Source organism: Tetranychus urticae, chromosome 2 (genome assembly GCF_039701765.1).
Source record: "Tetranychus urticae isolate SD_2017Ah chromosome 2, NJAU_TeUrti_SD_1.0, whole genome shotgun sequence".
NCBI classification, from domain to species: Eukaryota; Metazoa; Arthropoda; class Arachnida; order Trombidiformes; family Tetranychidae; genus Tetranychus; species Tetranychus urticae.
In genome coordinates, this window is record NC_142959.1 from 20493308 (window position 1) to 20516520 (window position 23213).

The 23213-nt window shown below is 32.4% G+C and overlaps 9 protein-coding genes across 10 annotated transcripts; 2 read left to right on the forward strand and 7 right to left on the reverse strand.

Annotated features, from left to right (window-relative positions):
- Nucleotides 1–245: 245 nt before the first annotated feature.
- Nucleotides 246–1379, reverse strand: LOC107370515 (uncharacterized). The gene is made up of 4 exons (XM_015938501.3): nucleotides 1209–1379; nucleotides 1055–1152; nucleotides 890–990; nucleotides 246–810 (listed from the first exon to the last, which is right to left on the reverse strand). Exons 1-4 carry the CDS (start codon nucleotides 1240–1242, stop codon nucleotides 381–383), a joined length of 663 nt encoding a protein of 220 aa, XP_015793987.1. The 5' UTR covers nucleotides 1243–1379; the 3' UTR covers nucleotides 246–380.
- A 2569-nt stretch (nucleotides 1380–3948) lies between these two features.
- On the forward strand, nucleotides 3949–6272 carry LOC107371462 (galactose mutarotase-like). 2 transcript variants are annotated; one of them, XM_015939548.3, is made up of 3 exons: nucleotides 3949–3994; nucleotides 4183–4851; nucleotides 4953–6272. In XM_015939548.3, exons 2-3 carry the CDS (start codon nucleotides 4649–4651, stop codon nucleotides 5818–5820), a joined length of 1071 nt encoding a protein of 356 aa, XP_015795034.1. In that variant the 5' UTR covers nucleotides 3949–3994; nucleotides 4183–4648; the 3' UTR covers nucleotides 5821–6272. The 2 variants fall into 2 exon arrangements, with proteins under 2 accessions (XP_015795034.1, XP_015795035.1); XM_015939549.3 differs by having other exon boundaries at nucleotides 4612–4851.
- Nucleotides 6273–6462: 190 nt separating this feature from the next.
- LOC107370704 (uncharacterized) lies at nucleotides 6463–7894 on the reverse strand. Its single transcript, NM_001323173.1, is given in 2 exon segments — nucleotides 6463–7750; nucleotides 7848–7894. Coding segments are annotated over 2 exon segments (1335 nt in total).
- Nucleotides 7895–11418: 3524 nt separating this feature from the next.
- On the forward strand, nucleotides 11419–13276 carry LOC107371465 (uncharacterized). Its single transcript, XM_015939551.3, has 5 exons — nucleotides 11419–11555; nucleotides 11642–11731; nucleotides 11792–11866; nucleotides 11927–11947; nucleotides 12066–13276. The coding sequence occupies exons 1-5, from the start codon at nucleotides 11533–11535 to the stop codon at nucleotides 12547–12549; spliced, it is 693 nt and encodes a 230-aa protein (XP_015795037.2). The 5' UTR covers nucleotides 11419–11532; the 3' UTR covers nucleotides 12550–13276.
- LOC107371461 (organic cation transporter protein) lies at nucleotides 12935–15714 on the reverse strand. Its single transcript, XM_015939546.3, has 6 exons — nucleotides 14994–15714; nucleotides 14827–14925; nucleotides 14324–14582; nucleotides 13927–14243; nucleotides 13345–13845; nucleotides 12935–13230 (listed from the first exon to the last, which is right to left on the reverse strand). Exons 1-6 carry the CDS (start codon nucleotides 15165–15167, stop codon nucleotides 13081–13083), a joined length of 1500 nt encoding a protein of 499 aa, XP_015795032.1. The 5' UTR covers nucleotides 15168–15714; the 3' UTR covers nucleotides 12935–13080.
- A 637-nt stretch (nucleotides 15715–16351) lies between these two features.
- On the reverse strand, nucleotides 16352–17279 carry Cypl (peptidyl-prolyl cis-trans isomerase-like 1 Cypl). Its single transcript, XM_015939550.3, has 2 exons — nucleotides 17085–17279; nucleotides 16352–17015 (listed from the first exon to the last, which is right to left on the reverse strand). The coding sequence occupies exons 1-2, from the start codon at nucleotides 17135–17137 to the stop codon at nucleotides 16559–16561; spliced, it is 510 nt and encodes a 169-aa protein (XP_015795036.1). The 5' UTR covers nucleotides 17138–17279; the 3' UTR covers nucleotides 16352–16558.
- Nucleotides 17280–18503: 1224 nt separating this feature from the next.
- LOC107371152 (translocon-associated protein subunit gamma) lies at nucleotides 18504–19324 on the reverse strand. The gene is made up of 2 exons (XM_015939143.3): nucleotides 19110–19324; nucleotides 18504–19003 (listed from the first exon to the last, which is right to left on the reverse strand). Exons 1-2 carry the CDS (start codon nucleotides 19240–19242, stop codon nucleotides 18585–18587), a joined length of 552 nt encoding a protein of 183 aa, XP_015794629.1. The 5' UTR covers nucleotides 19243–19324; the 3' UTR covers nucleotides 18504–18584.
- Nucleotides 19325–19441: 117 nt separating this feature from the next.
- Nucleotides 19442–21107, reverse strand: LOC107371147 (uncharacterized). The gene is made up of 3 exons (XM_015939135.3): nucleotides 20861–21107; nucleotides 20593–20761; nucleotides 19442–20507 (listed from the first exon to the last, which is right to left on the reverse strand). The coding sequence occupies exons 1-3, from the start codon at nucleotides 20994–20996 to the stop codon at nucleotides 19775–19777; spliced, it is 1038 nt and encodes a 345-aa protein (XP_015794621.1). The 5' UTR covers nucleotides 20997–21107; the 3' UTR covers nucleotides 19442–19774.
- Nucleotides 21108–21652: 545 nt separating this feature from the next.
- Nucleotides 21653–23150, reverse strand: eIF4EHP (eukaryotic translation initiation factor 4E homologous protein). The gene is made up of 2 exons (XM_015939142.3): nucleotides 22386–23150; nucleotides 21653–22291 (listed from the first exon to the last, which is right to left on the reverse strand). Exons 1-2 carry the CDS (start codon nucleotides 22683–22685, stop codon nucleotides 21959–21961), a joined length of 633 nt encoding a protein of 210 aa, XP_015794628.1. The 5' UTR covers nucleotides 22686–23150; the 3' UTR covers nucleotides 21653–21958.
- Between the last annotated feature and the right edge of the window lie 63 nt (nucleotides 23151–23213).

The following is a 23213-nucleotide window of genomic DNA, read 5'->3' on the forward strand; positions in this document are numbered from 1 at the left end:
AGTACTCGTACCCATTAATGTAAATTTTCACAATAAAATTTCTGATTCAATGCCAAACTCTCGGACTGGTGGAATGACTCATGGAATTGGTGGATAATCAGCACGTCCTTTTCACACTTTGAGTGAATCTGCTCTTCCAATATCATCAGAATCCATTTTTAAAATCAGACCCGACCAGAAATGAGGGAGCATTTACTGATAAAAATAGCCAAATAGTCAAATGTTTTTGAAATTTTCATCTTTTAATGCAAAAAGTTGATATAAGTCAGTTTATTTGATTGATAATGAAAAAGCATTCTTAATCAACTTCGATAACGCAAGTAATAATCACGTAACCGAAAATAATCTAGATACTAAGTTTTACCAGGTGTATATCTTTATTAACCTCGGTAACGCAAATAGTAATCAGGGAACGGATATTTAATTGGTCCATGAGATTCGTAAAATCGAAGGCAGTCTAGGCGAGTAAGGTGTTCAATATTCAGATTTAATTTAATTCTTGTTAAAGTTTCCTGTGTTTGTCCTTCAACTCTTGCATCCAGAAGTGTCTGCAAGTGCTCGGATTTAATGAGCTTTGAAAATTTCTGCGTGAAGAAACGACTACCCCTGTGCTGACAATAATAGAAGTTGCAACCATTTTCATTGACCAGATCACGATGAGTCAGCATGTAGGCACAGATAATACTAGGATCAGTAGGAGCGTATTTTTGGTCGATGAATATATTTGTTTTGAAAAAATAACAAGCGCCATCCTGAATATACTCCATTGCATCCTCTTTTTCATCCGGAAGCATGAAACCCAGTCCTTCTCTAAAGAATTAATTAGAGAGTATTTAAATTTTAAAAAAGGTCAAAAAAGTTGAATAAAATTCATAAATAAATCATTTACTCATCACCGAATTCAGGGTTGCCCAAATCGACATCTGTTCCTGCATCACCTACTGCAACATACGCTTGATATTTGACTGGTATGCCTGTGAATGCTGATAACTATAAATGCAAGCAAAATGTTAATAAGAAATTATTCATTTCATTGTCTTTTCTTCTGACTTACCTGATGCATTACTTGTTTCCTGTAATCAAAACTTTCATTTGACCAATCAATTGTAATATCATGATAATCCTCATCCGAGTGTCTCACTTTTATTGTAACTAAACATAAAGAATCATTTATCTTAAAACTGAATTGAAAAACAAACGAAACTTACTTTTATCAGAATTATTATTATTGTTTTCATTCATTTTAAGATAAAAATTTTATGTCTTTGGTATAATTTATAAATAATTAATTCATTAGATGAACATTGAGATCCTCATCTAAGCACAAAAAATGGATGACCCAAAAGTAGATCACTTGTTGCCTTTGAAGAGACTCTTTGCTCTTTGTTCATTAATGTTGCTCAAAACCAGTTTTCAAGAAGCTTCGCCGCAGTTTGCTAGTTATGAATGTTGGTTGGTACTAAAAACTTTTTAGTAAAAAGCCATATTAACCATAATAACAATACTCCAACCATAATAGCCATAATAACCATAATCGGGTTTCAGCGCTCCCTATGTGTTTAATTTTCATGAAAATTACTAAAGGAGGTTTTTACAAAATTGGGAGGCGGTGGGAGGCAGTTGGGTCATCATTAATTAATTCATTAATTGATGAATCTCGAACCAAAAGTATTGGAAAAATTCATTTTTTCTATGAGCTATGACTGAATTTATAATATCAGGCTTTTTTGTACAAATTCAAATGGCGAGCTCACTTCAACATGTTGATTTGAACAGAACTTGTTAAGTTAAGATTTTTTTATTAGTAATCATTTTACCATATTTTACTAGTAGACCTTGATCTTTGAAAAATAGAGTTATGGATGAGCTTCAGGTTTACATGGTCTGAATCATGAATACCGCATGGTGGAAGCGAAATATAATGCTGGAATCGGGTCTAATCAATCTTCAATGGTACTAAAAGGCCTGATAAATTCAGTCAAATCGTCATAGCTCATAGAAAAAAATGAATTTTTCCAATACTTTTGGTTCGAGATTCATCAGTTAATGAATTAATTAATGATGACCCAACAGCCTCCCACCGCCTCCCAATTTTGTAAAAACCTCCTTTAGTAATTTTCATGAAAATTAAACACATAGGGAGCGCTGAAACCCGATTATGGTTATTATGGCTATTATGGTTGGAGTATTGTTATTATGGTTAATATGGCTTTTTAGTACCAACCATGAATGTTTCTAGTTCCTATGAATGTAATTTAACTCTCACGACATCAAAATTTGAGTTATTAGGGTGTCAAGTATACTTTGTGGTTCGATATAAAAATTATGACTTTTTTGGCTTATATTATTACAATATAATACATTATTTATTATATTTAGCCAATAATAATATATTGAGAGCACTAGAAAATTAATTAAATTGACAAATAAAAATGATAAAGGCTCAAAAATAGTTTCTCACAACATCACTGGCCAAGAGGATTTGGCGAAGTTTCGATTGAAAAAAGTCATCAAAAACTGTAATGAATTGTTTCTGAATGATTCTGAGATTGTCAGTTGGGTTTCATTGTGTAAAGTTTTTACCGTCGCTAAGAAAAAGTTCATAAATGATAAAGTTAATATAATCATTACCACCTCCTCTTTAATTTGGTACCATTTATTTGAAATTTAGAGCTGCTTCGCAAAGTAGGAAGGCCAAACAAAGATTACAGTAGTAGATACAGTGAAGTACGTGAAGTTGAAAGTGAAAGTTGAAACTTTTTGCTGTAAACTGTAACAAATGTAGATTCGAAAAGTAAATATTACTTTTTACTTTCTTCTTCATTTGTCACCTGTTTACAAATCGTGGCAAAATGAATCACAAGAATCAACGAGTTAATTTTTCCTTTCGTTAAAAACATAATATTTTCAACTTCATACCAGGGTTTTGAAGAGTCAAAAAATGACGGAATTTGGCCTCAAAGTTGTTGAAAAAGATACAATTTGCCTAATATAACTCAACATAGATCGATTGAAAGGTTCAGGTCATTATTGAAACAAAATTTCACGGACATTGGGTGGCAGACCAAATTTTTCATCAATTCAGAATCGATTTTTTAGAAAAACACTTCTATTTCGAATATTGAAAAAGGATTTTGGCACAATAAAAGATCGGGATTTTATCAACAGTAGAGAAATGACCTTCTGATCTTATCGATTCGGAATAATATTCGAAGTCGAAGTCCGTTTTCCTAAAAATTCAATTTAGAGTTCATGAAAAATCGAGTTTGCATCAAATGTCCGTGAAATCTAGTTCCGATGGTGACCTGAATCTTACAATCGATCTGTTTAGAGTCATATTAGGCGAATTACATCTTTTTCAGCAACCTTGAGGTCAAATTTGGCCATTTTTCAAGTCTGCAAAATCCTGGTTGGAAGTTGAAAATATAAGGTTTTTGACGAAAGGCAAAATCAGATTTTGACGCCTTTGTCCATTTAAGGCCACAGCTTGGCGATTTTTGATCGAAATCGGTTTATTTTTGTACAAAATATTTTTGAAAAGTGTACCAACATTTAAATGTTTAAATGGTGCCTGTAAGTCTAGTCTAACTGTCTCAATTGATGGTGAAAAATTTGTCCAAAACTTTACCAGTCATACCTTATTTATTATTTGTTGTAATAAATTGTTAACCTTTATTCGTAGTGGATTTGCTCGACTTAATTAACTTAAACTATTCAAGAAAAACCATGAAAAGATACTTAAAGTCAGGATAGACAAGATAAGAGCGGATAATAATTAGTGAACAGTTTAATTATTGATATGCAAATTGTAAATCAAAGTTAGACTTTCTGGATAAAAGATGGCAATACAGCTCGTATTTTGTATGTTAAGGTTTATGTTGCCCTCTGTTGTTAGCTTTTCTTACATTCAATGTAGAAAATTGAATCAACTTTCGATTCAAATTCAATTGTTGATCAGCTAATTAAAGATTGATTTCAATTGTTCCAAAAACAGGTAATTTTCTGTTTGTATTGAATTTATATTTTAATTTTCAACAATCTTCAACATTTTTGTTTTCTTGACACGTTATCTGTTTCTTGATCTATGATTGTTCCTTTCTATTAATAATAGTTTTCCTCCAACTGTTTCTTTTTGTTTATCGCTTGTTTTTCGTCGTCTTATTGTTATCTTCTTGGAATCAGCTTGAAATTTGTCATGCAGCAAATTTATTTCAACCGGATACGTAAGCCTTCGCCAGTAAAGGATAAGATGGAAAATTCTGACCTATCAAGTAAATCATCGACACCTTGCTCATCAACATCTACTCTTAAAGTATTACGGCAATCTTTTAATTGCTTCTCAGCTAGCTCGTCTCAAGATGAAGACAGATAAACAAGAAAATTATCATCTGTTTGGCTGCTGGTTTTGTTGGTACTTTTCTTCTGCTTTTGTGTTTTATTCAGTGCCTCTGCTTGATTGTGTTGTCAATTTTGATACTTGACTCGTTTTTAGCTGCATTTCTTCATCTCAACGGTGACTGCTTGTTTCATCTGTTTAATCCATTTGTCTTTTTTCCACACTGAATCAGTATTGATCTCAATTATAAGCTAATAATCTTTATCATTTAATAGCTTAACCGATTATTTCAACTGCTTGTACTAGTTAAAGATGTACGACACTTACACCATTTCCAACAAACGAGGATCACTTAAAGCATCCTTAATCAGTGTTGGAGCTTCGATTAAAAATCTATATGTAGTCGATAAAAACGGCGAGGAACGAGATATTGTCCTTGGCTTACCACAACCAAGCGATTACATTGACAAGAATGTACCTTACTTTGGGTGTGTAGTTGGCCGAGTTGCTGGCAGGTAAGCTAAATTGAATCCATCTTTCTAATGATATTAGCTGTTTGTTTATTTCTGAATTATTTTACTAATTTATGCGCCTAATTTTGTCATTATTCCAATAGAATCAGAAATGCGTCTTTTAAAATTGATGGCAAGAGCTACTCGCTGGAGGCTAACAACGGTCCTAATTGCTTGCATGGAGGAAAAGTTTCTTTTAGCCACCGCCCTTGGACTGTAGAAAATCAAACCGCAAGCTCAATTAAATTTTCGATTCTTTCCCCGAACGGTGATTGTGGTTTCCCAGGGACTCTAAAAGTATCCATTGAATATGCGGTAAATGACTCTGAGGAGCTGTCATTAAATTATGAGGCTCAATTGATCAATGATGACGAAGAAAAGGATATTGCAGCAACAATCGTTAATCTTACAAATCACACTTATTTCAATTTGAGTGGATTCAAAGACCTTAATGATTTAACAGTTGTCAACCATATTGTACAAACTGATTGTAACCGAGTCTTGGAAAAAGATGACTCATTGACAGCAAATGGAAAAATCATAAATGTTGAAGATAATCCTGCTCTCAATTTTACCAAAGCCAAAAAGATTGGTGACTTCATTGAACAAATTGGTGGTTATGATGATTGTTATCTGGTTCCAGGTTATAAAGAGGACGATCCAAAGAGTGAATCACAATGTATTCCTGCCATCAGTGTTTCATGTCCAAGTTCAGGAATAAAAATGACAATGTCTACTACTGAGCCAGCCTTCCAATTTTACACAGGAAATTTTCTTAATCCTTCAATCCCAACCAAAAGCTATCCACACCAGAGTGACATTCAATATGATAAACATTATGGTTTCTGTTTGGAGGCTCAACGTCCACCAAATGCTATAAACATTCCTGGATGGGAGAAATACGTTATTTTGCGTCGAAATCAAACTTATAAACAAACAACTGTTTATGCATTTAAAAACGATGATAACTAATGTTGGTAATCCGATAAAATGGATATGATGATTAATCAAAGCTATATTTGGATGATTGGTTTTTACTTTTATATTCCTCAAGCCTGTTGATTGATTCTCAACGAGAAATAATTTTCGTACTCAAATGGATTGTTCAAAAATTATCTCCATCTAAATGAAAACAACAAAACTTGCTTATCATAAATTATCATAACAATAGCGTTTAATGAAATATTTATTTCTTCAACCTTTCAATGCATTTTATGATTTGTTATGATATCCTGAACCTTGCTATAAACAGTTTTATTGAAGTTTCTGTGAATTTCAATCAAAAGAAAACGATGGAAATGATAATGATAAGGAAAATATAAATGTAATCACTTGTTTTTATATTTTGAGTAGGTTTATAATTTTTGGTGGCTTTCAATTTATTTTATCATTTTCTTTCAATAAATGATGTACTCTAGCTTTCATTTTTGATTGATTTTTGTTACATTGACTGAAAACCATTATTATTATCAATTATTATTAAAATTCAAGGCTAAATCAAATCAGCATTAAGATGGATGTTTGACAGTCGAAGAGATATTCATGTGAACAGTGAAAAGATTTAAGATTCAATTTAATTGAAAATTTGACTCATTTTATTCGAACAGTTTTAAGTTACTTTCGATTATTTTCAATGAAATTTTCTATTTTTCGGACAACATTCTCTTTGTTTTTCGGTGACTTCATAGAAGCAGATATTTTGGCAATTTTCTCAGCATATGATGGGTTCGATAATGTTTCTTCGATAGTGTTTAAAACTTTGACTTCATCAATCTCATAAAGGTTGATTCGAGAGCCAATTCCACAATCAACAGCTCGTTGAGCATTATCAGGTTGATCCATGAAAAAAGGAACCACAATCAAAGGTTTTCCAGCATAAATTGTTTCCAAAAATGTATTGTTGCCTCCATGAGTAATGACCAAATCAACAACCTCAAGAATACCTATTTGATTGACATAATTTTCACCCCACATGTTTGGTCCTAATTCAAACTGATCTCCTTTAGGACCTTTAGAGACGATGAAACGATGAGGACTTTTTGAAAAGATTTTAATGAAACTTTTCACCAAATCTATTTGAATTGACCCTAATGAACCCAATGAAAAGTAAATCAATTTTCCTGGCAAATGCTTCAATGATTCAGGGATAATAAATGGTTCCACATTATCTGGTTCGCGAATGGCACAATCTAGTCGAATCCATTTATCAGACCTTATTGGGCCAATTTCATGGTAATCTAAAAGTTCGGGGTAATGATAAATACCAAGTTGTTCAGGTTCAGCATTAAACCAATTCTCGATTCTTGTATCTTGAATAGCAGGCAAAGGTGTTCCATTAGATTTCCACCAAGAATATAAATTTTCACGAATAGCTCTTAAAGCTACTCCACTCAGTTCTCGAAATTTATCCCACTTTTCAGTGTCTTTTTCCTTCACTGAAAAACCTGACCATGGTGGAGGTCCATTGGGATAGAGAGGAAGTGGGTTCATTGAGTGAATCAATGCACAAGGAAAAGACGCTCGATAAAAAGCTGGTTGTCTCATAACAAAATCACCGATAAACAAGTCGAAGTTATCTGCATTTTCTTTGAATATAGCTTCTAATGCAAGGCTGTTTCGTTCAAATACATTAACAATTTCGCCAAAATTTTCGATATCTTCTGGTGTCCAGTCTTTAAAGATTGATAATGCATCAACACGGAATTTGTGTAAATGTCCATCGTGCCATTCAACCGCTGAGGTGGGTCGAACATTCTCAAAGAGTTTTGCATCAAAAGGAATGAACTTGAAGTTTCGTTTATCGGCAAGCTTCTTGTGGTAAGAGTGATGAGCAAATGTTATTTGATGTCCATATGAAGCAAGGATCTCACCCAATGCCAGTGTGCAGTTGATGTGTCCGAATCTATTGAACAAGTGAATGGATTAAAATAAAATATCAGTTAAATTATAAAGCTAATTATGAATATTCGATAATGAATTTGAAAAAATGAGTTACTTACGCGTCGATACTTGACATGAGAATACGATATTTTGTTTTACTGACCATTTCTAGTTCAATGCAATAAAAAGTAGTGAAATATTATAATAATAAGTGTAAATATCAAATTTTCAAGTTTGAATGTTTCGCCTATTCTGGGTGACATATTTATATACTCACTCAGAGTTATCGTTGTCTGATCATCTCTGATCGTATAATCTTGAATATAATTTAATCTCTGGTTAAGACATGTAAATACTCTTGCAGGAGTGAATGAATTTTTTGATTAACATCCGAATCATCCTTTCAAATCATGGTATCATAAGTTTGTCGCGATCAAATGATCGCATGACTTGTCTATTGTCTTAATAAATAAAAGCAAATATAAATAGTAATAATTTTAGGATGAAGTTGAGATAAAATGTTACCGAGATTAATGCCTGAATAAACAGCTGAATCAGTCTGTAATAACCGCAATAATTATGTAAGTTTCAGAGTTTATCAAGATGTCTTCAGAATGAGTACACGAAACGAGCACTCAAATGCTCACTCTACGTTTCCATGTAAGTTGGTTATCATCAGAAACAAATGAGATACCAGACAAATTACTCAAATAAATCAATTCAATTACACCCCTGATTAGAGATTGTAAATCTAGACGTTAAATAATATTACATGTAAAGAAGTCGGAAAACTTTTATTAGGGTTACCAGGTTGTTACGAAAAAACAGGCCAAAATTGAATTTCTTTCACATTTGTACTCTGTTTGTTTGTAGGGATATTAGACATAAATTGAATCGAGGGTAAGTTGAAACTTCGATTGCCTTTAGTACAGTTGTGTGACCAGATTTTTGTATGCAATTCACTTTGCTGATGTAATTTTTTATTAAAAACCGAAAAATGCACTTATTTTGAGAAATAAAACTTTTCTTTTTCTGTAAAACGGATAAGTTCGAATTTTAGTAAAACTGATCGATTTTTGTGACCGTAAGAGTTAGAGTGCGGAAACTTATTATTTGTGCATAAAAATCGTATTTTCACATCACGAACCGACTACTTTTGTCAATTCAACAACAGTTCACTTGGTTTTGGCCATTGGTCTTAAAACTTTGATCCTCGATATTTCGAGATTGGTGATACCTAAAGTCATTATTCTTTCACCAATTTAATTCTTTATTGATTAATAACTCAATTCAATGTAATAAATTTTCATTTGTCCACTTGGGTCATCATTTTTGGGCTTTAAATGGTCAAGAAACAACTTATTTAACAAAATAAACTCATATTAGCTCATATATTGGTGAATAAAGCAATTTTCTGGTTTAACTTGCAAATGAATTGCAAAGAGTGTTGCCAGAGACTCGAATATTTGAGTAAAGAGTTTAGACTTGGTGGGTTTTGTAGAGACATGAAAACTGAGTCCATTAGTGCTATCAAATAATTCTTCCGCTAGACAGTTTTACAGAAAATTGAGGTCAAAGTTGAAACTTTGATTGCCTTTTGTTCAGCTATGCAAACAGCTTTTTTCATCAAACTTATTTCCCAGGGCTAGATTTTTATGGCAAACCAGAAAATGCACTTATTTTTAGAAATAAAGTTTTATGTTCAAAATAAAACACATAAATTCGATTTTTACTTAAACCGATTTATCTCTGTGACCGTATCAGTTAGCGAGCTGAAACTTGTTATTCGTCGTTAAAAATTGTTGTGTCACATCATAAGACAAATGATTTCTGCAATTTATCAATCGTTCCTTAGATTTCGGCCATTTACCTAAAAACTTTGGACCTCAATAGTTCGACAATGGTATCATCTACAATCGTCAATCTTTAACCAAGCAATGGGTTTTATCATGGGCTATGATGTATTCAATTTTTAGATACTTCAAGAAGCTACGAATTAAGTTATAACATTGTTTTATTTAGGTAGACAGATTTGATACCAGATTAAAAAAAGTAAATGATTTCTTATCATGTGTTAGAAAAACATTCATTATTAAATGAATAGAATGAAATATCTTCGGTTTTCAATCATATCATGTTATAGCTTATATCAAATACTAATGCTTGCAAAGATTGACGATTGTAGATGATACCATTGTCGAACTATTGAGGTCCAAAGTTTTTAGGTAAATGGCCGAAATCTAAGGAACGATTGATAAATTGCAGAAATCATTTGTCTTATGATGTGACACAACAATTTTTAACGACGAATAACAAGTTTCAGCTCGCTAACTGATACGGTCACAGAGATAAATCGGTTTAAGTAAAAATCGAATTTATGTGTTTTATTTTGAACATAAAACTTTATTTCTAAAAATAAGTGCATTTTCTGGTTTGCCATAAAAATCTAGCCCTGGGAAATAAGTTTGATGAAAAAAGCTGTTTGCATAGCTGAACAAAAGGCAATCAAAGTTTCAACTTTGACCTCAATTTTCTCGAAAACTGTCTATCGGAAGAATTATTTGATAGCACTAATGGACTCAGTTTTCATGTCTCTACAAAACCCACCAAGTCTAAACTCTTTACTCGAATATTCGAGTCTCTGGCAACACTCTTTGCAATTCATTTGCAAGTTAAACCAGAAAATTGCTTTATTCACCAATATATGAGCTAATATGAGTTTATTTTGTTAAATAAGTTGTTTCTTGACCATTTAAAGCCCAAAAATGATGACCCAAGTGGACAAATGAAAATTTATTACATTGAATTGAGTTATTAATCAATAAAGAATTAAATTGGTGAAAGAATAATGACTTTAGGTATCACCAATCTCGAAATATCGAGGATCAAAGTTTTAAGACCAATGGCCAAAACCAAGTGAACTGTTGATGCATGTGAAAAAGTATTGAACCCAGGGTGTGAAGCAACAATTTCTCTGGACAAGTAATAAGTTTGGGCTTGCTAACTCTCGCGATCATAGAATAAGATCAGTTTAACTAAAATTCGAACTTATCCGTTTCCAGAAAAAGAAAAGTTTTATTTCTCAAAATAAGTACGTTTTTTGGTTTACCATAGAAAGTTACATCAACAAAATTAATTACATGCAAAAATCTGGTCACACAACTGTATTAAAGGTGATCGAAGTTTCAACTTGCTTTAAATTCAAAACTTATTTTCCATCTCAAACAAAGCTTTATTGCCAGAAGGTTTACATTACACTATGGCTTATTAAAACTTATAAATATCGTCGGATAATTAAATTTTAAGCTTTTTTAGTCAATCTATAGCGTTTCATTCATTTTACAAATCATCAATTTCAAATCAAGTTCAAACAAAAACATTTCAAGCTTTTAGTTATAGAAATTGGAATCCTCTGGTTTATTGTGACACTTACAAATAAACTCAATTACAAAACCTCAAATTAAATTAGCTTATTCAGATTAAGTAAATTTATTGCTAATATTTTAATAATTTTCACCTGATTATCTGCAAAATTTGAATAATTTGGTAAATTGTTGCTGTACATTGATCAATATTTTATTTTATGTTTCCCGCTTTTTTGTGTTGCCTCGTGTCTTTTAGTTAGCAACACTCTTTTGAATTAGTCACCTATTGTACTTTGTTATGAACTTAAGCTCTTAACCATGACTCTAACGAAAAACTAATCATCAATTTAAAATTTTGGTTATCAACGTTGCATAATTTATTTATTTTCACTGGTGTTCGATTATTTCTTATACTAGAGGAATATTTGCAAGCTCAACAATGGTTGCCACCACTAAAAAAGAGTAAGTTAATATCTTATTTTCATTGTCATTGTAATTTTCACTAGTAATATTAATTCTTGGTTATCTCTCAATTTTCATTTAACTAGGATCGATCCATCGACTGTGAGATGTCAAAAGTGCTTAATGAAAGGCCATTGGACTTATCAATGCACGAACGAGAGAAAATGTTTGCTAAGGTAATGTTGTTTGAGTTGAAATCTTTTTAGTACAATAATAATGAAAGTTACTTTTTTCAGGCCTTCAAGAACTGTTTTGATGAAACGTAAGCTCAAAAAAATCGAAGAGAAGAAGAAAGCAGCACTCTTGAAACCGTAAGTTCAAACTTATCTCCGATTCGCAAGAAAATTCTAATTTTGTCTCTTTTTTCGCAGGATCGAACCTGAAGTCGTCAAGTAAGTAGACCAGCCTAGTCTTTTAACATTAGAATTGAAAATGTTATAGTTTTAGGCTTATAATATTCCTATTTTTGTTTTTCATCTAACCATATACTATTCATCTTTTAACTAACAGTGAACCAGAAATTGAGCACTCTCCCATAATTCGAGATGACTTGCACACAGAAACTAAGAATTCAAGCTCCGGTAATTCAAGCTCTTCTGAGGACTCTGAATCAGACTCTTCGTCATCGGACTCAACTATGTCAACTGCATCTTCTTCATCATCTTCATCCTCTTCTTCATCCTCCTCTTCGTCCTCTCCTTCTTCATCTTCTTCATCATCGTCATCATCCTCTTCATCTTCACCATCCTCATCATCTTCGGCATCTGGATCAAGCTCATCATCTAAAACATCACGCGTATCTCGACGCCGATCAACTCACCGAGATAGACATAAAAAGTATAGAGAAACAGTTAGAAGTTCACGATCATCTAAGCATTCGAGATCCTCTCAGCATTCAAGATCATCAAGGAATTCAAGATCGTCGAGACGTTCAAGATCATCCACCAGAAATTCAAGATCATCCAGAAATAAGAAAAAACAAGAAAGGCGTTGAAAAATATTACAAGTCAAAATCTATAACAACATAAGCCTCAGAGAATGGCCTGACAAATATTTCCATTGATGCCTATTTCATTTCATTTCATTACCAAATGGATCATCCAAAAGACTTGCCAATTTATAATATAGTAAATCTTTTTTCATTCGGATTTTAATCCATTCAATTCTTTACCCGCCCTGAATAGATGTGTAAATTCAGAAAATTTATCACTTGATTGATCTCATTCTGCTGCTCAAAATTCAAAAAATCTTATCATTTGAACCCAAACAATTAACAACGAATTTTCAACTTTTTGATGAATTACACCAATGAACCAAGACACTTTCATAAGCTTTGTATTTTATTAAAATATTCAGAATGTTATTTGATTCACCAACTGTTGAACAAAAAAAAAAGATCAATTTCAAATTTTATTTAAAAAAATTTACTGAAATTCGAAATCAAAATCAATCAGAGACATCAAACATTCAATTCTAGTTATTTTTTCATTCTATTCTCTCGTTTGCTCGATATTATGACAGTGTATTAAGATTTTCTGCTAATTTTTTCAGCCTCCAATAAAGTATCAGGAATCTCTTTTCCTCGAGTTTCTGGAAGTAGTAGCACAAGAAGGGCACTACCTGTTGATATTACTCCAAAAGTTGCAAATGAAACTGTTATATGTGTATAGTGACTCTGTGAAAGAAAAATAAAATGAAATGAAATAGCCGTTAAAACACAATCATTACATGGCCTATCATGTATAAATTATTTTTCATTCTGTTGTTATGCCGTGACACATCGACTTACCAATTCTTTGACAAATGGAGCCAAAACTGAACCTATTCGTGAAAAACCGGAGTTACAACCAACACCGACTTGTCGAACCAACGTTGGATAAACTTCTGCTGAGTAAATGTAAATGGTGTAATAAGAGATAGAAATGCAAAATTTAACTATCATTCCAAGGGTAATATTGATTGCAGTAGTTCCAAATGGTAAAAAGTAGAATGGAATGGCAATAAAACTACCGATTCCAGCAGCAAACATGATACAAAACTGTACCGAACGACGACCCGATTTCTTAAGAGCATATAAACTGATTCCAAAGGAAGGGAACTCAAGTAAACCAGCAATAGCAAAATTAGTCAACAAATTACCACCGAGATCACCAATGTTTAGAGACAATCCATAGTAAACATAACCAGTTGTGAACCAAGTTAAACAAAGGATAATAGTGTTCTTCCGAAGATTGGGTGTTTTCCAGAGGTCAAAGAGATTGGCCTTTCGATCGGAGCAAGATTCATTTTCCTGTCATAGATATTAAATAAAAATTGTAATCCTCTGTAACTGTAATTGTAATCCTTTACTTGTAAAAAAATGAAATTTTACCTTTTCAAATCTATCTCTTAGTTCTTCCAATTTATCTTCTATTCCAGTTAATCGTCTTTTATTGAGTTCGGCAGCTCTTCTCAGTTCTTCTTGAGCTTTCTCACTGTTACCTTTAGCTAATTGCCATCGAGGAGACTCGGGAATACGACATAACCAGAGTATCCAAAGTATCTCAGGTAAAGTAAATGCTAATTGAGCGTGTCGCCAATTATCAAATAGCCAAACAATTCCTGGTAATATGAAGCAACCCAAAGCCCAACCAAATCGGCAAACAATGCCCATAGTAGCTCGATACTCGGGTCCAGTCGTTTCAATAACTTGATAAAATTAAAAACACAAATACATCGTGAGATCCAGATTACACTTTTGACTTGGGATTTACTTGTACTAGGCTTACCTAACATGAAACCAGTTAAATATCTTCCATAAGCTCCGATGGCAAGGACAAACCTTGAAATCATGTATTGATAGATTGAGATTGAAAAAGCACAAGAAAGTCCAGCAACTATCTCAGTGACCACTGCTGTCCATAAGACTGGAAGTCGACCATATTTGTCTGAAAAATGTCCACACAGCAATGCAGAGATTGTCATTCCACACATGTAGAGTGATTGAGTGATTGAAACAAGCCAAGCTCGATCACAAACCAAATCCCACTAACCATGAAAATGTAACAATAAATAATGATCAATAATCGGTGTCAAAAAACTACCCGTTAAAAACAGCATATCGTTGAGCAAACGAAATTAGAAATGATGTTACGGTGTAACTCCAAAATAGCAAAATCTCAAGAAACGAGGATTTACTTATTTTATCCAAATCAAACTAAATTTGATTTGATTGAGTTTGTTTTAAGTCATAATTAACATTTCTGTCACTTGTCAGAGCAATTTAGCTTACCTCTGAAATTATCGTTTTGGTTAAAAAGGACTCGGCGTAAACCCATTTTGTACAAGGAATTGTTTTTTTAATATCAGCATAACAATGGTCAGTCATGTTCTGGTTACAATTATAAGTTAATAAGTTGATTGTGATTAAAGAGATTAATGGTTAATAATTTAACTTACTTTTTGTAAATCGGTTGCACACCAAAAGTCCACCTTAGGAGCCATCAAAGCCAAACCAAGATTATGAAAGGCTGAATAGACTGAGGTTGTAAGGTAAAAGAAGAAGATGTTGCTTTGCCATTTACCCCAATGTCCAACAACGTCGGTGATATGTTGAATCTCTTCAATCTTCATCTTTAATTGCAGCTTTAATTAGCACAATTTATAAATAAACTTTGAGCTGTTAAAAAATTACCAGACAATAACATAGGCAAAACAGTCCAAATGAGTTAAGAGGTATTCTGGTTTGATGAACAAAAACAATTGAAACGTTGAAAAGAGTATATTCAAAGCATAATCAGTCAAGTTTAAGGCTCAAAATAATAATTAATTGAACAGGTATGAAAATTAAACCAGTAAGTATAAAAAAAAATAAATGACCAAAAACGGGTGGAAAAGGCAAAATAAAGTAACAGACAAGTTGTTTGCCACTATTATGCTAACATTAACCCAAGTTTCCCTGAAAAACAAGAAATCTGTTCACGAGTTGGTCTTCATCTTTCCTTTGATTCTTGATTGTTGCTGAATCTTGAACAACAACAAACTTGATTGGTTAACTTTTCTAAATACTATAATAATAAAATCTAGGCTAACTAACAACTATTAATAGTAACTTAAGATCCAATGTGAGGTTTGGACGAGAGGCGAAAAACGCAATTGTAGAAAGTCAATTGTAAATGATGAAAATGATATGACGGTGATCAAGAAGAAGAGACTAAAGTGATAGAATAACAGAAATAATAGATGAATGAGAATCTGTTAAATTGTCTTCAAGTCCTTGATTGATACAGTTAACTGTTTTTATTGAATTAAAGTTATACACAAGGTTTTAAAATTGGTTTGCTATAAGAATCTGTATGAACAAAGGATAAAAAATTTCATTTTATTGATCGCTTCCTCTTTAATTTAATATATACCACCAATAACTGATTGGTACTTGGGTAATCAACCTACAGAGCTAACTTAACCTTCATTGAGTATCAACAAATCTTAGAATTTGGACAACCATGATGATCAAGACGATTTTTGGGAATAATGAGCGGTTGGGAAAAGATCAAAGCTGGAAACATTTTCATTTAGTTCATTAAAAAAAGTAAAAAACTGCTTTTATTAATTTGCAAAATTTTGTATTGATTGTTGAATTTTGTTAAACAATAAGCAATTTAATACATTTCCAATTGCTTTTGTTTCCATTCTGATTGTTTAACCTCGAATTATTTTAAGAAAAATATTCGTGTCTATTTGTCTAGGACTTGAACTTAAAACTACATAGATGTACTGTAGATGCATTAAATGATGCTTTCATGTAAAACCATGAGTGAATTTTACCTCTTTTATATCTTTTACTATTGTTTTTTACAATGAAAATCGTGACATGTGAAGAGGCTGTAATTCAACAGATCGAATACATTTTCTTGTTTCAGACTGTTGAATAAAACAACCCAGAGTTTAATACAAATAAGTACATTGGATTGTCTGTTGAAAAGCTAAAAATGTTGTGCTGAAAGACTCATGGGATGGTAAGCTCATTCTTCAAGATCAATGAGGGGACGTGCTTTGATTATTTGAATATCATCGACTGGTCTATCATTTTTATCCGTTTGCATTCGACCCATCTTCTTGATCACATTTATGCCTCTATGAATCCTACCGAAAATAGCATGTTTATTGTCCAACCAAGGTGTTGCAGCCAGTGTGATAAAAAATTGAGAGCCATTGGTGTTGGGTCCAGAATTGGCCATTGAAAGTATACCTGCTCCAGTGTGCTTTAAATCTTCGTGGATCTCGTCGTCAAAAGTTTTACCGTAAATTGATGATCCACCACGTCCAGTTCCAGTTGGATCACCTCCTTGAATCATAAAATCAGAGATAACACGATGAAATATCGTTCCATCATAATAACCACGGTTAGCTAGTTCAGCAAAATTACGACATGTTTTAGGAGCGTGTAACCAATATAGTTCAACAATAAATCTACCCAAACTGTTCAATTAAATTGAAAAAATTAACAAAAACGAGAGCAAACACAAACATTAAAAAATCAAAACTTACTTGGTTTCAAACTCCACAAATGGCGGCTGCCATGTTTCAGCAACTGTTCCCATACTTCTATTACAATCACAGTGTAATTGATTGCAATCTAATCAACTCAATCTGCATAAAATTAAATAAACATTCAAATCAATTATTGATTAGTGATTAGTAACTGAAACTATTCAAACAGAATCGATTGTTTATACTATCATAAGTATCTTTATGAGAGTGTGAATCTACAGTGTACTCGATATCGAATCTAACAAGAGTCCAGGTACAAATAGGAAAATAAGATCCAGGTCTTTTATAGGTAATATTTTACGCATTTATCCAATATCTTATATCTTATATCTTTGCTAATCTGAATAAGTTACACGGATTAAGTTAACCCGGGTTTATTTATAGATCTGAAAACCGCAACTGTTTTTCAGTTGATTAACGGGATCTCTATTTTGCTTTAGCTAGTCTTTAGTGTGATAAAAGTAATTTTTTACATCTTGATTATTTTTTGCATCTCTTTTTTGTATACAAAGTGGACCATCTTTGATTTTGTAAATCCTCTCACAGTATTTTGATTCAGTATTTGTTTAAATTTGTTTTTATTGCCTGTCATTGCGAACATTTTTGTTAATTTAATAATTTCGTGAACATTCCAGTTTCTTTGGTTCGTTATTGATTGGCATCATGATTGGTTATTTCAACGAGTGGCTTAAATGGCTCAGTGAATATGCTCATGAAAATCCTGGTCAATTCTTGTTTACAATTCTACTTATATTGTCACCCTTTTTTGCTCTTAGCGCCTACCTGTCGTATAAATTAGCAAAGCATCTCGAAAAGGAGGAAAAAAAGAAAGCTAAAAGGAGTAGAATGGTGGACAATATCAAAAATAACAGTGTACCTGGACCAAGAGCCAAAAAAGATTGAACTTTGACCATTGAATAATAACGATATGAGATTACAGTAACATTCCAAGACTTATTGGCACAAATTACTAATAATTGAAGTTGTATTGCATTTATAATTCGAATATAAATCTTGTTTATTTGAAATGCGTCTCATTGTTTTTACCTGAAAATTGCATAGTTTATTGTCTATTTACCGGTTCCATTTTGCTCAATCAGATAAGAACTTACTGCTGCGTCTAGAAACCTTACTATGTGTCGATATGACAAGAAATACAACGTCATGATGTAAAATAAGGAAATCGTCTTAAATCTAGGTGAAGATCAGATAATAAAGTTAAACTTTGAAGCAATTTAGGATAAACATTATCTTATTGAAAAGAAAGAATTGAACTCGAAATCAGAAATAAGTTCATTATTCTTATACCGGCAATCAAGTTCATGTAAAAACACTTTATCGATTGATTTTTTTCTTATTTTGTTTCAGCCAAAACTTTCTAAACCAGGAGATCAAATAAATATTCAAAGATAGACATTTTGTAGAATAATCATAAATTTCATTTATTCAATTTTATATACCGTAAAATCTCTAGGAATATTTAGGAATTGCTTTAAATTATTTGGTACTCGTAGAGAGGAGAGCACAAAGACCACCGGAGAGAGTAACAGAGAACACGTAATTGATGGTGGGACTAAATGAGCTCAGTAAATAGAATGATGATACAATTACCAAAGCCAAGAATAATGCATTATTGTAAAAGATGGCAAAAGTTGTAGCCTCAAAGTCAGCCACTTCATTCTGTTTCCAAAGGACACGTTCATCTCTTTCTTTCTTGGTCATCTTTTTGTCATCCGAGATTAGTTTGTTTACTTCTCGAGTAACAGCTTCACCGCGTTTGCTGGCAATCTTAAATTTAAGAATATACTTGACATGTTTGTAGGAATAAGCAATCAGCCAGGTTGTTAATGCAGTAACAATGACAAAAACGAATGCTGATGAATAAATATTCATTTGGTGGATTCTCCAAAACAGCCCTATAATAGGAATATCAAATAAAGGTGTAGAAAGATTAATAAACCGAAATATGATTAAGACTATGAGACAATTTAAACTAATTTAAAGATTAAATGTTATACTTACAGATTGATGTGGCCGATACAATAAGAGCATTACCGTAGAAAAGAGCAGAACTCTTTGTAGACACATTACGACTGAAATCGTGAAGAAGAAGCTCTTCTTCTCGAGAATAACCTTTCTTAGAAGCTGCTGACATTTTGGCTAATTGATTGATCTATCTAAATTAAAAAATCAAAAAATAAAGAGCGATTTGAGTTATACCGTCAATTTGTTACGTGGCTAAGAACAGTAAAAGATTCCGGAAAACTTTGATGGATGGTTTTGGTAGATGGCGTTCCCAAATCCAGTCGGTTTGAAAAGCAAAAAATGAGCCATTTTTGAAGAGGGAATGTTACATTTATTGATTTACTGTTGCTAAATTTGATCAATTTGCTTTTCGCAAACTAAATTGATTTATTTTATTTAATTCGATAAGAATGGCGGTGATATTTGTGTTTAAGTCATAATACACAGTAATTTACTGATGTTTAAAGCATATTAAACTGAATCTTGCTGTCGATAGTAACTATCATCAATTTTACAAAAGCTAAAGAATCTTTAAATTCATTAATTGCGGTACAGGATAATTGGAATAATCAAAAGTGATCAATGAATGGTGAAGTTTGATAAATGATTAATTCGACAATTCAATTTCACCGGTTCTGTGATTTCATCTACAATTTTCCATCTCAAAATGAACTAGGCGGTGGTGGACAAATTGCTAATACGTGGGTTTCTTCAAGTTCAACTTGCACTTTCTTCAGATTTGGAAACTCGGTATACCATTGAGAGAGCAATTCCTTTGACGGAGGAGTTTTAAAGGTAAATTTACATTCAGATAAATTAGGACAGCTACGAAGAACTGTTTCATAGAAAGATTTCGGTCGTCCACAGCCTTCTATAGTTAAATTGCGAAGATTTTTAAAAGAGCCAAAATTAGTTAAGCTACGATATGATAGCTGAAGTCCAAGTGTTTCTAAGTTCGGACAATGATGCTCAATTTGGCTGATAATGATTCTGTCAGAGTCTAATGGTATTACAGTGTGTCTTGAATACACTAGAGTTTGCAATTTTTCACCATGGGTTGATAAAAAATCTCCAAAGTCGTGTAAAGCAATTGTTGTATTGATTAAATGGAGATGTTCTAGTGTTTTTGGTATGTATTTCAGATCATACCCGTCCAGATGAAGACCATGAACATGCAATATTTTTAATTGAGGACAGCGCATCAATATCCATTTGAATTCTGCCAAGTCATATTCTATAAGCGTCATAGCCCAATTCCTATAATACGTTTGGTCATTTGATCTCCTAGTGTATCTAGATTTCATGATAAATTTCACCACGAAGAATAACGAACCAGTTGGAAGATCAAGAAAACCTTGAGTATCATCATGAGTAAAATTGAATATCTCGTTGTGACTGTAAGATAGAGATGAGTGAAACAAATTAAGAAATATAATATATAATGGAACACAGTAGAATTATTGAATTTATGATTACTTACAGCTCATAGACTTTATGAACAGCATTAAATATGTCGCTTTTTTCAAATTTAATTGAGAATTTTTTCGTAAGATCAATCAATTCACTTGGATAGAGTAAGTTGACGGTACTCAAACAAATATAGTCAGTCTTCAAACCACTAGTGATTATCTGGGCAAATCGTTTACACACTGAAAGGATAATGAATAATATAATGATTTAACATGCTGTGGTGATTCGAAACAAAGATTGGATTATTCATGGTAAAAAATATTAAATAAAACTCAAACCTCTTCTCAGTCGTAATCTTTCTCGAATGTTGACAATATATGAGAAAATATGATGAAGACAATCATCATTAAGATCGAGTAATGAATATGTCATTTGTGACAATGACGAGTCTAATTGGTCAGCCAATGTTTCCATGGTCAAAGTTTTCACAAATTCAACAGAAATATAAAATTGAGACTAGAAAATCACGATTAGGAATTATTTAAATAGTTACAAAGAGACACAGAACAGTAAGAACATCTATTAACATCATCTGTGAGCAGCAAGGATGTAAACAAAATAACATATGATGCATTGCGTCACTTTCCTTTAATTCTGATTTTTATTAACAATAATTATTGATTAAATTATTTGTATTTCTTATAAAAAAAGATCATCCATGCATGTTTTTCAGTCCAACTGAAGTCAACAGAATATTCAAATAAAGTTATGAGCTTATAGTGAAAAAAGTCTTCACGATGAATAAAACGTTTAGAGCGTTTTTTAAATATTTTGTGGCTAAAATGAAGGTATCTGCTTGAAATATTTTCAAATGCGAAGTGATTTGCTATGTTAGCAGACAATTTAAATGCTATTTACCAGTTAATTAAATTTCTTAATAGTGAACATCTAGAAATTTACAGGGATACTAACAGCGGTAGTACTGTAAGTTTTGTCTAAAAATAATTTGTAAGATGCAGACATCTGTGGAAGAGAAAAATAGCTTCAATTATAAAATGAAGTGAAAAGCTAGTAATTGATAGAAATCTGTTTTGGATGTTTTCGTAATAAGAAATTAGGTAAACAGGTAATTTGAATCAGGATGGACTTTTATTGAACATCCTAAGAATGTGGAAAGGGACAATTTTCTGAGGAGAAAAGTTCCTCAGTAAAGCTTAATCTCTTATTTTGTCAATGTTTTCTGTACCTTATCCAATTATTTTATCTTTCCATGCTCTTAGAAAAGGAACAATTATCTTATTATTTTGAAATTCAACGGACAATGTTACGTTGAATAAAAATGATTCAACAGTTACTGATATTGTTTATGATTCATTGAGTAATCCTCCGTGGTTTGATGATTCAGCTTTTCTTAAATTACGCGTTAACCGCAACATCTACCGGACAAATACATCAGTATTACGGAAACTCGAGTGATCCCTCAAACTGTCGTTGTGAGTTTTGTACTCCATTATTGTATTCAAAGGTAAATTCAGAACTCTTTTCAGAATATCCCTTATTCTGATTGTGGTAATTGAGTCATTGGCAGTTTTATTCCAAACGGAGATGATATCTTCTTGGGATCTTATGGAAATAACCGCACCACAAATCTCTTCACCAACCATAAACTGTTCCCCAAGAATAGCTAGAATTAGATTTTCCCAACAACGAGATGCCAAACCTTTTCTTAACCGTACAATCCATTTTCCTCCTTCTTTGTTAGCATCATCCTATTGTAAAATAAAAAAAGAATTGTTAAATTAGGATTATACAAGAGGTAAGAACGGAGACTTGATGTAGAAAAGATTTCTAGATGCTGCTTACCTCCCACAAAGGTTTTATACCATCTTTAAAAAGATGTAAATCTGAGTGACCAGATAACTCTGAAGGACGTAAAAGATAAGATTGTACGGACCAGAATTGTTCAACAGTAGAAAATGTTGCAATTATTCTTAAACTTTGATCATAGGTCAATGGGTTAGTCAGTTTACCAGGAGTCCGGCGTGAGTACCAGATGCAATAAGTGTATTGAAGACGATGATGTCCATCGATTGGTTCAATAGCTCTAGTCCTCTCGTGATGATTATCCTCTTGGTGATGATTATTGTCATTTTCTTGAGCCATATCAATGGAGTCTTAACCGGGTGAGTTAAACAAAAAAAAACTTGCGTTGGAAAGAACAAGACAAAGGTATAAACAGTTATGATAAATACCAATAATAATAAGAGTTAGATTGGGTTATAATCATGTATATATAAATTTGCAATAATCACAACTAGATGAAGAGTTAAATAAGCATAATAAATCAAGTGAAATTGTCTGGCAAGGCTTTGTATCAATCCGTTTTATAATTCTATGATGATGGTAGACTTTCCAATATCACAAGAGAATACAAAAATATACAAAATCTGTGATGAATGGTTTATATTTTACAAAATTCACTGGATTAAATAAATTGTATCATGTAAGTCTCGATTGATTGGACAGGTTAACTTAAGAGAAGGAAATTAAATAAAAAAATTAAGTAAAGATGACTGGAAAAAATTAATCAAAATAATTGAAACCAAAAGTGTTGTTGCCAGTGTTCGTGTTGCTGGTTTTGTGAAGCTCCCAACACAATAACAACGTCAACTGCTGTCTAGGTTTCTCTCT